Consider the following 16,982-nt stretch of genomic DNA (forward strand, 5'->3'; position numbering starts at 1 on the left):
AAAATTTATTTGTCTCAAGATAAGTCACATTATGCTCATCTTAATTTTAAAGAATACACAATTTTTGACCAATTTTGATATTAAAATTTTATTTCCCTTAGCAAAAACTTGAATAGCTTTGCACTGGTAAAATGTTCACCACATAACATTTATATGCTATAAAGATTATAATTATACAAATTTTGAATATTTTTTGAAATATTTTATATAAAATTAAAAATGGGGGTTTTGAAATTTGTCGGTTTTTTATTGAATAGAAAATTATGTGAATGCTAAAAAATAGTGGTGTAGTATAATCAAAATCCTAAAAGATAATTTTACATAATCCCTAATAATTTAATAATTTTCTAAAAATGTGTATTTTATTTAGTAGGATTTTATATTATGTAATGTTATACAACATTGCAAAATTTTGATACATGATTAATTACTCTTTGATTGATATAAAGTGATGATATATGTGCATGAATTATTAAAATATATCTATTGGGAGCCATAAGGGGTAAGAATTCATCAAGATTCTGTTAGTGTTAGGGGATTATGGGAGCTATAAGAATTCATAATCTTTTGAGATTCTATTTGAGACAGAAAAATGTGATATGTTTTGGTGCTATAAGCATAAACAAAAAGGGAGTAAAAAATGATCAAAATCCTTTGAGGTTCTGTCTAGGTTGGGGATATATGATATGAACTTCTTTGTGATATAAATTTTAATTAATTAATTTATTCAATATTGTTATTCAGTGAATAACTTTTATGCATTTATTACATCTCTCAGTATAGTGGTTTATTTAAATTGCACTACTTTTAAATATTCAGCAATATATTTGATAAAAGAACATTTAGAAATTTAGATTAGCTGTTGTAGTTCACTGTGATTTTTCTTGTAGTTTTCAGGATCAGAGAAGTAGAAGGAGATTATGGACTAGTTGTTCAGGATCAGATATGTGGTTATATATTTTTTGCTATTTGATTTTTGTACAAACATGGCTAGTTAAATTCATTTTTGTAGCTCTTATCTTTAGACATGTATTGTAGTGTATATGTTTATTTTGATGAAATGAAAGAAATTTAGTGGATAAGTTTATTTTTAGTATTTGGATGTTTTAGTAGCTCTATAGTATAACTTATTTCAATGAATATTAATAGAAAATTTGAAATAATTTCAAAACTAGATCTTGGGATTTGCTTGTCACAGTTCAACACGATAGAACATGTTCTAGTCATGTTGAGTTATGACATCATTAGACATAAAACTCAACACACATGCACACATGTATACAACTAAATTAATCAAATGCAAATAAGCACTTCTACACCGTTCATAATCAAATATATGAATCTGGTTATAATCTAATTCTTCCAATAAGCACTCCTGTTATGATACCAACTGTAATACCTTAAGATCTAAATTAGAAGAATTATATATTTTAATATTTTAATCATCTACTATAGTTTCTATTAATCATTAATATAATTTAATTTGTGTAGCAAAAATAACTAATAATCATATATATCAAAATATTCTACTATATTCATTCATCAAAATCATTTACAATAGTCAGACGGTCAACAACATCAATCTACTTCTATGTGTTGACCTTACATTTGGTAAAGTTGATGCTCTACCTTTCCCCTAGGATCTCTTAGAACCTAGGCATTCTTACATTAGTCTAGGGATCACCTATAGGACTCCCCTTATGATACCCCTCTATGAATAGGCAAATAATAGACTCACCAAATAAAATTCCATGTCAACTCAAGCCTTAAATTCCCATGACTCTAAACTAGCATATTTAGTCGATATAGCCCACAAAGTAAGATTAGACAGGTCAGATAGCTCGACCCAGACTTACTCAATCAACTATTCAACTCAAATACATTTTCAGTTTAATCTTAACTCGATATAATCCAATTTAACTAAGCATGATAGTCTCATTTAATTGAATTTAATTTTTAACTTATTTGACCCGAATTGATCAAATGGAGTTAGTCAATCTAATTTGGTCCCCTATATATATATATATATATATATATATATATATATATAAAATAAAATAAAATCAAACAAAAATATACCGAACCATTTCAACTGATTTAAACTGTGTCCACTCTAGTTAACTCGAGTTCAGTTAAAATTCCTTTGAAGCAGTTTAATTCGAACTGAGACCCATCAATGCTTAGCTTGGTTGTTGGGTGACCAACACGTATTTGATTTCCCTCGAGCAGCAGCCTCTTAAGTGGGGTCACAAAAGTGCGGGTTAGGAAGTTATATAGGAGTGGGTGCCTCTTTCGGGATCAGCCAAGGAATTAGTTACTTTGTCAAACACCTCACAAACTGGGCAAATTATTGCATCCGGTCACCGGACGCAGAGATAGGTCTGGATATTAATAAAATATTATTTTAAATTAAGCGCAACTAAAGTGCAGGTAAAGCGCAGGTAAAGCGCAAGTAAAGCACAGGTCAAAGCGCAGTCAAAAGCACAGTAAAGCACAGTCAAAGTGCAACTAAAACACAACTAAAGCGCAAGTCAAAAGCACAGTCAAAAGCGCAGGTGACGTGACAAAATTTTATTAGATGTCCGAACCTATTCTCCGCATCCGATGACCGAATGCAATAATTTGCCCACAAACTGAGGTGGCAGTACAAGATATCCAGCTCCAAAAAAATAATAATATTCGAGCCGAGCACGATTTAGTTTAAGGATCCTTTCGTCTCTTATGAAAATTGGTGCTGCCTATCTTACCATCTTCATTTAATATTTTTCCAATGATCTGATCCGACGGCTTAGGTGAAAGTGTCAGCCCGCCTCCCTTTCTTTTCCATGTTCTCTGGTTTGGCAGCTCTCTCAAGCTACCAAGGGTAGGTTGAGCAGGATTAGGGTGTTAAGGAGTGCTGTATCGTTTTATCCCTCCCCTTCTTTTCTAGCCTGCAGAATAACCAGAAATGAGAAGGGGAGAAACACAGTTTTTGATTCGTTCCAGCAGGGACAAGAGGTTTTGGTTATCTTCTCTTCGATTTCTTGCACGCGTGAGAGGGAGAGAGAGATCAGCTTCCTTCAGCAGATATTTTCCATCCCTCGTGGGAGAAGTTAGCTAAGGGAAAGATATTTTTGTGCGAGATAGGGGCCAAGACCAAGCATACGCAGATTGCCAATAGTTGAATTCGCAACAGATATAACTCATTCCCAATTTTAAACATCTGGTGAGTCCCTTTATATCATGCATTTCAGTATTTCAGCTTGGCTTGCTAAAATGTAGAAGAGTAAACCTGTATTATGTAGCTACCATATGAATCTCTCATTTCCTTTCATTTGCAATGTAAATCAATGACCTTTTGTGGTCTTGGTTCTTCATCTTTGTATCGTTGAGTTTGGTTTTAGTTATACACTTGCCTTTAACCACTTTCTCTGAGTGAAGTCATTTCCTCTCATTACCGTTTTATAACTTCGCAAGTTTCTTGTTTGTAGTGCTATAGCTTGGTCAAGATATTATTGTTAAGTTTCAAGAGGGACGAGGCAGTGAACATTGGTTAAATTGTTTTGTGTCCTGGAGTTTATAACTTTAAATGTACTATTCTAGTGGCACCTAACGACTCTTAGATCACTCAAATGCCTCAGCCGAATTCTTTTGATAGTTGTTTTTTCATACTTTTCGTAAAATAGTTTCATTTATAGCAATTGTAGAAATTTTGAGGCGGGTTAACCGATCCCTGCTGTGCCAATTTTCTCCCCAGCTTCCTATTTATCGTACATATCATCACGGTTGTCGTTTTAGCTGTTTGCTCGTGTCATTGAGCTTAACTCTAGCCTGCTATTCAGTCCTAATTGCGTTGTTTGGAGTCAAATAAATAGTTCAGCTGCATTTCTATGAAGTGGAAATGGCTCTCTCTTTTTATTGTATCACGATTTTACAAGCATAATGTGGTTTTGAAATAATTTTTTTTTATATAGATTTCTTTACAATGTTGCAACAATAATATACTTCTAGGTCTGATGTGATCAACTGTTTATTTGCAAACCTTATATCATTTTGAAATTTTCTAGCGATGTCTTGAAAGATAATCAATCCTAATAGAATAAATAAACCGGTTCAAATAAAATAAGATAGGCTGCACACGTGTATCTCTTACATTGGTTTGTTTCACTTCTTGTATCTCTCTAGCATCTATATATAGGCTGTACCTAGGCATAATAATACATCTAATAATATACTTTATTCATCTCTCTGGTCTCTGTTTCTTCTCATGTACTCTTGCTTTCTTGTGCCGTGTAAGGAAATCAACTTCTTTATGGTATCAGAGCAGGGGGAGAAGAAGCATTCGCCATGAACAGCTCTTCGTCTTCTCAAATCGGCGATCAAATGGAACAAGTAACGCAAGAAGAAGTTACTATTCCATCATCGCTGAAGTTCATAGTTTCAAATCTCAAGAACATCGTTCCGATCCCTCTCTCCGCCGATAACTACAGTCTCTGGAGATCTCAAATTATCAAGCTTCTGAGGGCTAACAGGTTTGAAAAATTTATTGATCCATTGCTTCCGCCCCCCAACCAGTTCTTGACTAAATCCGATGGATGTATCACACCCAATGCTCTCTACGATCAATGGATTCTCACCGATCAAAATCTTACTGCCGCCATTTGCTCCACCATATCTGCGTCCATTCTTCCGTACATAGTAAATCTTGATTCCACCTCTTCCATATGGCATACCCTTGAACTTAGATTTCAATCTTCGAACCGTTCTAGAGTAATCCAATTAAAGAACGATCTTCATCACATTTCTATGAAGACCACAATGACTCAGTATCTGTTTGACATCAAATCCCTTGTTGATCAAATCGCCTCTGCTGGCTCAACAGTAGATACAGAGGACATAATCCTCTATATCTTGAATGGGTTGCCGGCGCCTTTCCAGGCTTTCAAAACCGCGATCAGAACCATGATCACGCCGATAAGTCTCGATCAACTATACCAACTTCTTCTTAGCGAAGAAATAAACATAGCCGCAGAAAATGCAAGATCAAACGTGCAACCAGATCCTAATCTTGCTCTCTACACGCAACAGGGTCGTAGCAAAAGAACCTGAGGGCGTAACTACCCTCGTGGATCGTCTTCGTCCAGAACAGCTCCAGAACAACCCACCACCTATCAAATATGCCACAAACGAGGCCATTAAGCTTCATCCTGTTGGCATAGACTCAACGTAAACTACGTTCCGCAAACAAACAGCTCCAACAATCACGCAATGGTCGCTGCTCCAGAACCAGCCACCAACAACAACTGGTTTCTTGATTCCGGAGCATCCGACCATCTCACAAATTCTCTCGATAATCTGTCAATTGCCAGCCCGTATCAAGGTTCCGACTCCATCACCATAGGCGACGACAGATCCATGTCCATCGCCAACTCCGGTGCAGGTTTGTTACCCACTCCGGCACGTAAGTTGACTCTAGATCAGATTCTTCATATTCCTGATCTCAAATACAACCTCCTCTCCATTTCCAAACTTACACGCTACAATAATATTTCGATTACGTTCGAACCTAACGGTTTTATCTTGAAGGATATCAAGACTCAGGAGACACTGCTTCGAGGACCTTGCCGTGACGGCTTATATCCCATCCACATTGTCTACCAGCGATCCTCCACAACTGCGCTCACGGTTGCCTCCAGTTCGACAGATATTTGGCATAACAGATTAGGCCACCCACACATTAGAACATTTACTAGAATTGCAAATTGTAATCCAGAACTTAAGATTCTTTCTCATCAGTTTTTCTGTACTTCATGCGTTTTGGCTAAATCACACAAATTAGTTTTTGATAAATCGGTAAATCGTCGTAGCGAGATTCTTGATTTGGTGCACTCCAATGTGTGGGGTCCGTCCCCAGTGGTTTCGAATCAAGGCTATAAATACTATGTGATCTTCGTCGAGATCACTCTAGATTTACTTGGCTTTATCCTCTCATACAGAAATCAGATGTTGCTAACACTTTTATTCAATTCAAGAAGTACTTTGAAAAACTCACATCAAAATCTACTAAGTGTTTAAGAACTGATGGCGGGCTGGAATACAACAATCATTACCTCACCAATTTTCTGAAGAATAACGGAATTTCTCACCAAATGTCGTGCCCGTATACCCCAGAACAGAATGGCACGTCTGAACGTAAACATAGACACATTCTGGAAATAACTAGATCGCTTCTAATTACTGCTTCTGTTCCCACCAACTACTGCCTGATGCCATGATCACTGCCACGTACCTCATAAACCGTATGCCCTCCCCTTCTACCAACAACATCTCTCCGTTTGAAATCCTAAATCATCACAAACCCGAATACAAACATCTAAAAACCTTTGGTTGTGAGTGCTATCCACTCCTTCCATCTCAACTTGGTATTCAGAAACATACAAAGGTTATAAATGTCTTAATATTCAGTCTAACAAAATATTTATGTCCAGGCATACAAAATTCAATTAGCACAGGTTCCCGTTCTCTACTCAAAGTAACCCCTCTGTTTCTATGGGCACACCAAGATCTCCGTTTCTTCTTCAACCGGTATCGTTAGGGCAACCTCCAACTGGCACGATTCCAGTTCATAACAACATTCCAGACTCGGCTCACTCTACTGCTGCCACTCACAACGACTAACCCACCAATCATTCAAGGTGCACAACCTTTGATCAATCACCCACAATCTATTCTAATCCCAGAAGCATCACTGCTGCAGAAACTACATATTCCAGTGACACTGCTGCGAACTGCATCCCTCGTTACCACATGATAACCAGAAGATAGACCGGATCGTTAAAACCGAGGATTCAAATGAATCTCGTTCATACTCAGGAGCCTTCACAGCTTGAGTTAACTCCACACAACTATACTGAAGCAGCAAAACACGTTAAGTGGCGCTAAGTCATGGCCTCGGAGTTCTTTGCTCTGCAAAGGCAGGGAACCTGGACACTAACTCCGTCTCCTTCCAATGCAAGTGTGTTAGGCTTCAAATGGACATTTCGGATAAAACACCATCCCGATGGTTCCGTTGCTCGCTACAAAGCTAGGCTTGTAGCTCAAGGCAACCATCAGGAACACGGCATAGACTATAACGAAACTTTCAGCCCAGTGGCTATGTTACCAACTATTTGTATTCTTCTAACTATAGCTTTATATAATGATTGGCCTGTTCAGCAGCTTGACGTTGCAAATGCGTTCTTACACGGCGACCTATCTGAAACTATATACATGGAGCAACCTAAAGGATTCGAAGACTCTTCCAATCCACATCACGTCTGTAGACTCAACAAAGCCCTCTACTGCCTCAAACAAGCTCCTCGTCAGTGGTATAACACATTCACAACTCATCTTATCTCTCTCGGCTTTGTACACAACAAATCAGATCCTTCACTGCTGATATACAATCAATCTCAAGTAAGTATGTTCCTACTCATTTATGTAGACGACATTTTAATAACAGGTAACAATCAAGATGCCATTGCCAGGCTTCTTGATCAACTAAATAACAAGTTTTCTATGAAAAACTTAGGCCTTGCCAGCTCGTTTCTTGGCATTCAAATTCATACGTCACCTGCTATGTAATTTTTGTCTCAAACACCTTATGCATTGTCTATCCTTCAACAGGATAATATGAAAAATTGTAAATCTCTTGCCAATCCCAGCTGTACTAAAGCCCCGTATGAACAGCCCGCTAAAGAGTTCCTCTCAGATCCTCTCACCTACCGCAGAATCACAGGTTCCTTGCAATACCTGACGTTGACTCGCCCGGACATAGCGTACACCGTCAATCTTCTTTCCCAACATATGCACGATCCGCTTCCATCTCATGCTGTCATGCTCAAAAGACTTCTACGGTACATTAAAGGGACAACCAACTACGGGATTCCGATCACCAAGAGCTCTCTTGTTCTACGATCATTCTCAGATGCTGATTGGGCAGTAGATCCTCTGTCTCGGAAATCAACTTCCGGATACTGCTCTTTCTTGGGAGAGACCCTCATCTCTTGGACTGTTAAAAAGCAACATACGGTTGCTCGCTCATCTACCGAGTCAGAATACAGGGCGTTAGCATCTCTAACCGCGGACATTGTCTGGCTCGGAAAAATTTTAACTGACTTCGGTATCTCCTCCGATCAACCGACGGATATGTTCTGCGACAATACATCGGCAATCGCCCTCGCCAACAACCCCGTATTTCACGCGCGTACCAAACACATCGAGATTGACCAAAGATTGGTCAGAGATCACATCCAAAAGAACAATATTCGTCTCCTCCCCATCCTGACAATAGATCAAATTGCAGATATCTTTACCAAACGCCTCTCAACAAATAGGTTTCAACAGCTTCAAACCAAACTGACGATCACTACGAATCATCAGTTTGAAGGGGGATAATAGAATAAATAAACCGGTTCAAATAAAATAAGATAGGCTGCACACGTGTATCTCTTACATTGGTTTGTTTCACTTCTTGTATCTCTCTAGCATCTATATATAGGCTGTACCTAGGCATAATAATACATCTAATAATATACTTTATTCATCTCTCTGTTCTCTGTTTCTTCTCTTGTACTCTTGCTTTCTTGTGCCGTGTAAAGAAATCAACTTCTTTAAATCCTATGGACATCTTTCTTATAAGTATGTGAAACACTTGATAACCTTCATATCCTAACCAGATTATTCATTTTTCAATATACCCATTTGCTGGAAAAGTGCTCTACTAATTCCTAAATAAAGAGCTAGTGTTGTATTGTTTGTTTGTGTACTCAGCAGGATCTTAGAGATCCTTTCAGATAGGTATTCATTACTTAATTTCTCTTCATGCTCATGCTATATAGAGAACATGATAAAACTGAAGATACTCCATTCATTTGATGTGACTTCATTCTTTTTGGGCTAGTGCATTTGATAGAAGTTATAAGATCGCATTTCAAATTTACATTTTCAATCATCTTATTCTGTCAAATAATTGCTTCTTTAAATTTCATTCATAATGCCTTAACTAATGCTGTTGAAATTTCTTGTATGTTAGAATGTTTTCTTACTACTTATACATACAGTTATTGGAGTATTGTATGTTTGAGATCATAAGAGTAGAACATGATATGAAGATTGTTATCATTTTTATTTATGACATCCTTGATATATCATATTCCAATACCCTAGACCTTTGAGTTGACACTCTCGTAAGAAGAATCATATATTTATTTTCAAGCTATACAACTTAGGATAAAACCCACTTGACCTGCGGTCTTGTTAGGGGATGTTGGGTATAGGTAGAGGATCTAGGCTTTAGGTTCCCACTAGTCTACACTCTTCATGAATACTCATATAGCATAAGGTTGACACCTTAGGGTAGATAACTTAAACATATGTCCACTACATATGCCCTTGCACTTTTCCCGTCTGTCAGCCTAGGCCTACAAAGCCCCCCTAAATAAGGTAACCCATGGTTGCTAATCAGGATCCACTTGTCGGTATTCGATTAAGTAGGCTAAGGGCGATGACAAATTCGAGACGATGGAACCACGGGATCTGATATATGGTACTTGGTAGGTTAGTTTTCGTCTCCGATTGTCTATCTATTTAGACATTTAGTTCTCCAACCCATATAAACCACTACCAAAAAATAAAAGTAAACCAACTATGTCATTTTTTTGTCTATCCGGTATATGCTTAAGGGTTCTACTACTTTAGGGTACGACCACCACTCATTGATTTATTTCTTATGTAACCAAGTAGGGGTTTATTGGATCAAGGTAAATGTAGATGCGGCCTTATTATCTTCTTACAAATGAGGCATTGGAGGAGTGGTTAGAGATCATAAAGGTAGAATGCTTGCAGCTTTTGGGAAACCGTATATCCACTGGGATATTACTTACCTGAAGCTTCTTGCTATAACATCTATTAAAGATGTCATCAAAGATTGGAGGCATGAGTACAAAGGAATTATTATTGAGAGTGATAATGCAAATATCATCAAATTCATCCATAAAGCTCTCAAAAGAGGAGGTAAAGGTATATAAAGTATTTCCTTTATAGATGACTTTAATTATGTTATTTTCAATTGCATTAAGAGAGATTGTAATAAGTTAGCGAACTTATGTGCTAACTTTGGAGTTTTTTATACATTTTTTTGGGGTGATTTTCTGCTTGATAAGGTTCCTCCATTTGTTAATTTGTTGAAGGAGGAATCTTTAGCTTGTTCTCTGTAGGCTTTGGCTCTCGGTTTTTTTAGTTCATAATGCATTTTGCTTCCTTCAAAAAAAAAAAAAAATCCTTAAAAAAAAAAAAAAAAAACCAAGTAGGGGTTTATGGGAATGCTACTAAAGAGTAACTATTTCTAGTACTACTCTTACAAAGAACACAATTGTATCATTCAAACAATTGAGCAGGAAGCCTAGTGAGACTTTTAGTCAGCCCAGCCTTGGTATAGGATCCTCCAAACTCTAGGAGATCAGTTGATTGATTTAAGGGAGCAGGTGGCTAGCCTGTAGCATATAGTGGATACATCAATGCGGTTGCAGGAATGAATAATCCATAGAACAAAGTATATATTGGATCACAGAACCAACAGTTCAATTACACAGCTAGGTTCAACTCTTTTTTGGTAAATATGTTTCAAAACTACCAACTTAATGTTGATCCTAATAGGACTTTCTTCCCTGCAGCCTTGACCTTCTCATTTTACTGTGGCCCTAAGATCAATAGTAGTAGTTGTTGTTGTAGAAGAAGATGTAAAAGGGGAGTTTTATTTTTATTTTTATGAGAATTTCTTTTATTTTTGTTCAGTGGGGAAGATTGTGTGACGTCCAAAAATCTAATTTAAAAAAAATATATATTTATATTAAAATTTACACAACTAGAGCTACCTAATTTTTTGTTGACCTCTGAATAATAACTAGAGGAACAAAAGCGAGAAGAAAGCTCAGATCAAAATCCTGCATATATACCCTGTGCCCGACGGATCCACGAATCCATCCGCGATATCTTGCCGAAATCCTGCTGCAAACGGCGTCGCTCCGGTCAATTTCCCGCGATTCCTGTAGAAAGCTCGCGATCCCGCCTCGGTCGTTGCTCGAATCGCATCTATAAAATGAAGCAGAGCCCTGCCTTCAGTCGCTGCTCTTTCACACGCTGAATCCCTCTGCTCCCGTCGCTTCCACACACGAAATCCTTCTTCCTCTGAATTGCGAAACAGATACTTGGCTATCCAAAAATTCCCACTTGTACCGATAGGTGTCAGTTTTTTAAGTATTTTTACTGGTAATAAAAATTATGAAAAAAATGGTATAATTAAATCACTACAATATTTATGTTATGACAAAGACGGTTATTGATTCGGATTATATTGACTCCTTTAAAAAAATATTTGATAGAGTCAATATGGACTATTACAAATTGTAACATCTGTTTTGTTGTTTCATGTAAAAAATTTGTTTTGTCCTTAATTTTGATATGTGAGCAAATTTTATATATTTTTTTTAACTCTAATCTCAAATGTGATAGTAAATATATAATTATTTAGTATTTACATGTGCAACAATTTCAAAAATAATAAATTAATTAACCTAATAGTAACTAATAATGATTTCTTAAGGAATGCAGGTTTCTAGTTCTTCCTTGCTTTTTTTTTTTTTTCTACTTTCTTTTAGTATCTGAGTATTTTTGTAATAATGTTGTGGATTGGAAGATGGATTAGGAGCAATTTCTAGAAGTAGAGCAAGTCTTTAATTCAAAGATTGTTCTGGTTTGATCTTCCCACTATCTATTTTTGTTATGAGTTAGAATGATAATGATGACCTTTATTTCATTAAATATGCAACATAGTGGCTAGTTTCTTTTTTTTGAATTTTTGATGTGATGACAGTGTTGTTTGTAATGTAGAGTAGCTCTAGACTCTTTCATGGCATAAAATTGTTTCATGTTTCCCCAAATTTACTTTTATTTATGTTACCGCATAAAAATTTAAAATCTAATGTGACCTATGTCCTCCGTAGGAAATGTGAACATAAGTGTGAAAATATGGATATGAATTTTCAGGATTTTAGAATTATTAAGAAGATAGGGTGTATGTAATAAAGCAAGTGATTAATATACATTATGTTAGTCATAACTTCATATATATCAAATTTGTATGCACATAATCACCACATGTATAATAAATTTAGATTTGTAAAACCACATAAAATCTTTCAAAAGCACTGAATTCTTATTTTCGTTTTCTTGCTCCTTAAAAAAAAAAATTGACTTGTAAGATAATTTAAGTGATCTCCAAAGATTAGTACTTTAACTTGTAAGGATAGCAACTGATACTTGAGCAAACATTCTCACCATTTTATTACTCGAAATGACATGCACACTTGCAAAACACCGTATAATTCGTTCGCAGATCTAGGTTTTAAAATCGAGTCAAGAAATATACGAAAGTGTTCATGCTAATTATTTCTCATGATATAGACGTACTACAACTCATTATATTGGCTAGCTATCATGACTACATATCATTAGAGCCACACACTAATATGACCTAGTTCATCTAAAAGCAGAATTGTTACCAAACAAACTCTTTAAAGCCTGAACTCCTTCCGGGGAAAATGAGTGTTGACTAGACGCAAGTTTAACGAAGTAACCAAACAAATCAAGAAGTAGCCGTGAATATCTTCCTGCTTCATATTACGCATGTTAAAAATTAGCTACAGTACCACCAAATCATGATGAAATCATTGGAGAAAGATGATGATTCTATCATGCTCTTGAAGATTTGGGTGATACCATTGTAATAGAAATTCTTAAGCGTTAGCTCTGCAAAAGTGGAGGATTTTAATGTTACAAAGGTAATTGACTCCAATGGACAGCTAGCACTTTGCCCTAATAGTAACTAATAATGATTTCTTAAGGAATGCAGGTTTCTAGATAGAGTTTTGGAGGGTTTCTTCCTTGCTTTTTTTTTTCTACTTTCTTTTAGTATCTGAGTATTTTTGTAATTATGTTGTGGATTGGAAGATGGATTAGGAGCAATTTCTAGAAGGAGAGCAAGTCTTTAATTCAAAGATTGTTCTGGTTTAATTTTCCCACTATCTATTTTTGTTATGAGTTACAATGATAATGGTGACTTTTATTTCGTTAAATATGCTGGCTAGTTTTTTTTTTTTAATTTTTGATGTGATGACAGTATTGTTTGTAATGTAGAGTAGGTCTAGACTTTTATGGCATAAAATTGTTTCATGTTTCCCCAATCCACTTTTATTTATGTTACCCCATAAAAATTTAAAATCTAATGTGACGTATGTCCTCCATAGGAAATTTTAATATAAGCGTGAAAATATGGATATGAATTTTCAGGATTTTAGAATTATTAAGAAGATATGGTGTATGTAATAAATCAAGTGATTAATTACATTATGTTAGTCATAACTTCATATATATCAAATTTGTATGCACATAATCACCACATGTATAATAAATTTAGATTTGTAAAACCATATAAAATCTTTCAAAAGCACTGAATTCTTATTTTCTTTTTCTTGCTCCTTAAAAAAATATTCGACTTGTAAGATAATTTAAGTGATCTCCAAAGATTAGTACTTTAACTTGTAAGGATAGCAACTGATAGTTGAGCAAACATTCTCATCATTTTATTACTCGAAATGACATGCACACTTGCAAAACACCGTATAATTCGTTCGCAGATCCAGGTTTTACAATCGAGTCAAGAAATATACGAAAGTGTTCATGCTAATTATTTCTCATGATATAGACGTACTACAACTCATTATTATTGGCTAGCTATCATGACTCCAGATCATTAAAGCCACACACTAATATGCCCTAGTTGATCTAAAAGCAGAATTGTTACCAAACAAACTCTTTAAAGCCTGGACTTCTTCCGGGGCAAATGAGTGTTGAGTAGACGCAAGTTTAATGAAGTAACCAAACAAATCAAGAAGTAGCCGTGAATATCTTCCTGCTCCATAATACGCATGTTAAAAATTAGCTACAGTACCACCAAATCATGATGAAATCATTGGAGAAAGATGATGATTCTATCATGCTCTTGAAGATTTGGGTGATACCATTGTAATAGAAATTCTTAAGCGTTAGCTCTGCAAAAGTGGAGGATTTTAATGTTACAAAGGTAATTGACTCCAATGAAAAACAGTTAGCACTTTGCCCTATGCCGGACATAACACATGCCAAGCCTAAAATTTCAAAAAAACTATTCACTGAATACTGAACTCTTCCATGGTAAATGGGTTGCCTTATTTTAGAGTTTTTTTTTTTCATCATGTAAGCTTAAGTTGTCTGGATTTCTCCAACAAATACAGAGTTAATTAGGAAAACAAGGGCTAAAATAAAATGGAATGAACAAAAAGCAACAAGATCAGTAAGGAGCTAGTTTTTAATGGACTAAATGAGATTGAGAAATGGGGAAGTGCCAAGATAGTTCAGAGATTTACAGAGAACTAGGAGGTACAACATCTGAGATTTTAATAGGGCAATTGTACATTCAGCATACACAAACATGGCCAAGGATCAGAACACAGCTCTCAGTATCCAATTAATGTTTCATAGAGGCAGTGAAACTATGGAAGACTCAGAATTTCAGCCTTCACTTATTTCTTGCTAAATAAGTTTCTCAGCATCCCCTTCTCTAGTCTCTCCAACAGCTTCTTTGAACCGGGCACATCCAACTCTTTAAGCTTCTTAAGGTACCCAATTGCACCATGAGAAATCATCATCTTCTTGGACTTCTTGCTGGAAGACAATGACAAGAGGCAAGATACTGCATACTTCTTCGCTGTATTTGCTGGGCTTGGGTCAAGCAACTGAACCATGCTTGGTACGCTCTGCTCATCCTTCTTTACATCTCGGCAAATCGGCCCATAGCTTATCAGGGTAGCAATTGCCTGGGCAGCCACCTCTCTTGCACCATTCGACTTGGCCTCCAACAACTTTATAAGAAAAGCAACACATCCATACTCCCAAATCAATCTCTTCATTTCAGAGGTACCAGATATCCTACAAATTGCAGATGCTGCAGCCTGCTGCGCACCCAGAGATCCATCCTTCAGTACATGGACTAGTCTTGGCAGAAGTCCGAGGGAGGGCAGGCTATCCATTGAGACTGAAACCAAAAGATTTCTCAGCGCAGAAACCGCCGATTCCTGTGGTAGAGGGCCATCAAGATAGGCTAAGAGGCTGCGAATTCCGCCCTCAGATACAATTGACTTCCTCAGGCTATTACAACCAGAAGACAAATTCTGCAAGCATTCAGCTGCATACTCTTTTGCACCCAAAACAGCACCGCAGTCGAGAATATTGATCATGACTCTGATAGCTCCTTCATCAGCAAGACTCTGACGCACTTCCACCACTGCAGAGAGGTTCTTTAAAGTGCCAGCGGCGGCCAATTGTGTAAATGAATCCCCAATTTGGCATACCTCAATCAATGGTTGGATGCCTCCATCCCCAGCAATGGCTCTAGCTGTGTCTACAGACATTGAGAGCCTTTGCAATGATATCACTGCTTTTTCCCTTCCCACAAGGCTACCGGATTCAACCAGCCTTACCAACGGTGGCAGGACAGCTTCAGAGACCAACAGACCCTCACAATTTCCAGATTCTGCTAAGAAGCACACAACGGTTGCGGCCTTCTCCCTGATCTTTGATGATGTGGAGGAAAGAAGCTGGACTAGGGCGGTGATGCTGCTACGGCCTAGGGCGGCCACCACACTTTTCTCATCCTCTCGCATCACCTCGAGTAACCCATCAATCGCGCGGTGCTTCGCCTCCGCGTGCCCAATTTGCAACCTTGCGAGCAATTCCCTAATGTTTGATTCCGAAGAAGTGCCCTCGGGCGAAGGGGGAAGGGCGACTTCACCGAGAACTCCCGATTTGATGAGAAGCCGGCAATCGTCGAGATTGAGCTCAAGCTTACCGGATAAAACATCGAGGTCACTCTGCATCTGGAGCTTTCCGACGGATGGGTCGCCTCCGGAGACCCGTTCAGCCAATTCAATGGTTTCGGCTAGGGTAGTAGCCACAGACTGAAGCTGCTCAAGGCAAAGCGCGTTCTTTGCAAAAAATGGGTGGCTTGAAAGGTCGGAGAGGCAGGGAGGGATGCGTTCGAGTTTGGAAGCAATAGATTTCCACCGGCCGGCAAAGCCCCGCGTGCCGCCGGAGGCCGCGGAACGGGATTTTGCCAGGGCCGAAGGTAGAAGGAGGCGGGCGCGGGCGAGCCAGTGCTCGGCGGATCGCTCATCCAGGTCTTCGACCATGTCGGCGGCTGCGGTGGTCTGGAGAAAGGCAGGAAGAGAAAAAGGTGAGAGCTTTGAGGGAAAGAACGGCAAGTTTTTTCCGCACAGCGAAATGAAAATAGAGTATTAGATTCAGAGAAAAACAAAAAGAGTGGAGTACAGCAGTCCTCGCTTCAATGAATCTTCAACCGCAGATCTTACGGAGCGTTTAGGCGGCCACCAGCTTCTCCGGCGAATAAGTAAGAGCATCGAAAGCGACTGAATAGTGGACGACTTTTGGAAGGGAAGAAGTGGAACACTACTTTATGATTTGATAAATAACAACATTAATTATTAGTACTATATATTTACTCCATAATTACAACTCAGAACTGGCATACGGGAAAGTTCCAGTGAGCTACTTCCTCCAGGTCAATGGCGTGAACGGTCGGCCGAGCCGAATTGGGTCGGTTCGGTAAGGAACGCATGTGCAGGAGTGACCAAGAAATTAAACAAAAAGAAAAAAAATAATTGAGTTTAAAATTTAAAATTTATTTTAAAATTAATATAAATTATTCTCAAAATAAATTTAATAAATTTTTTCTTTATATTTAAACATTTAAATTAATTAAGATAAATTCATACTCATCACATTCATAACTAAAACTCTCAACTAAAGAGAATTAAATTTTATTTTAATCTCAACTTAACATAAATTATATT

The 16,982-nt window shown here is 37.4% G+C and overlaps 1 protein-coding gene across 1 annotated transcript; it reads right to left on the minus strand.

Moving 5' to 3' along the window:
• Nucleotides 1–14,354: 14,354 nt before the first annotated feature.
• Nucleotides 14,355–16,586, minus strand: LOC110106710 (protein CELLULOSE SYNTHASE INTERACTIVE 3). Its single transcript, XM_020836687.2, has 2 exons — nucleotides 16,441–16,586; nucleotides 14,355–16,319 (listed from the first exon to the last, which is right to left on the minus strand). Exon 2 carries the CDS (start codon nucleotides 16,299–16,301, stop codon nucleotides 14,637–14,639), a length of 1,665 nt encoding a protein of 554 aa, XP_020692346.1. The 5' UTR covers nucleotides 16,302–16,319; nucleotides 16,441–16,586; the 3' UTR covers nucleotides 14,355–14,636.
• Between the last annotated feature and the right edge of the window lie 396 nt (nucleotides 16,587–16,982).

This window comes from Dendrobium catenatum, unplaced genomic scaffold, assembly GCF_001605985.2.
Source record: "Dendrobium catenatum unplaced genomic scaffold, ASM160598v2 fragScaff_scaffold_1583, whole genome shotgun sequence".
Lineage (NCBI taxonomy): Eukaryota > Viridiplantae > Streptophyta > Magnoliopsida > Asparagales > Orchidaceae > Dendrobium > Dendrobium catenatum.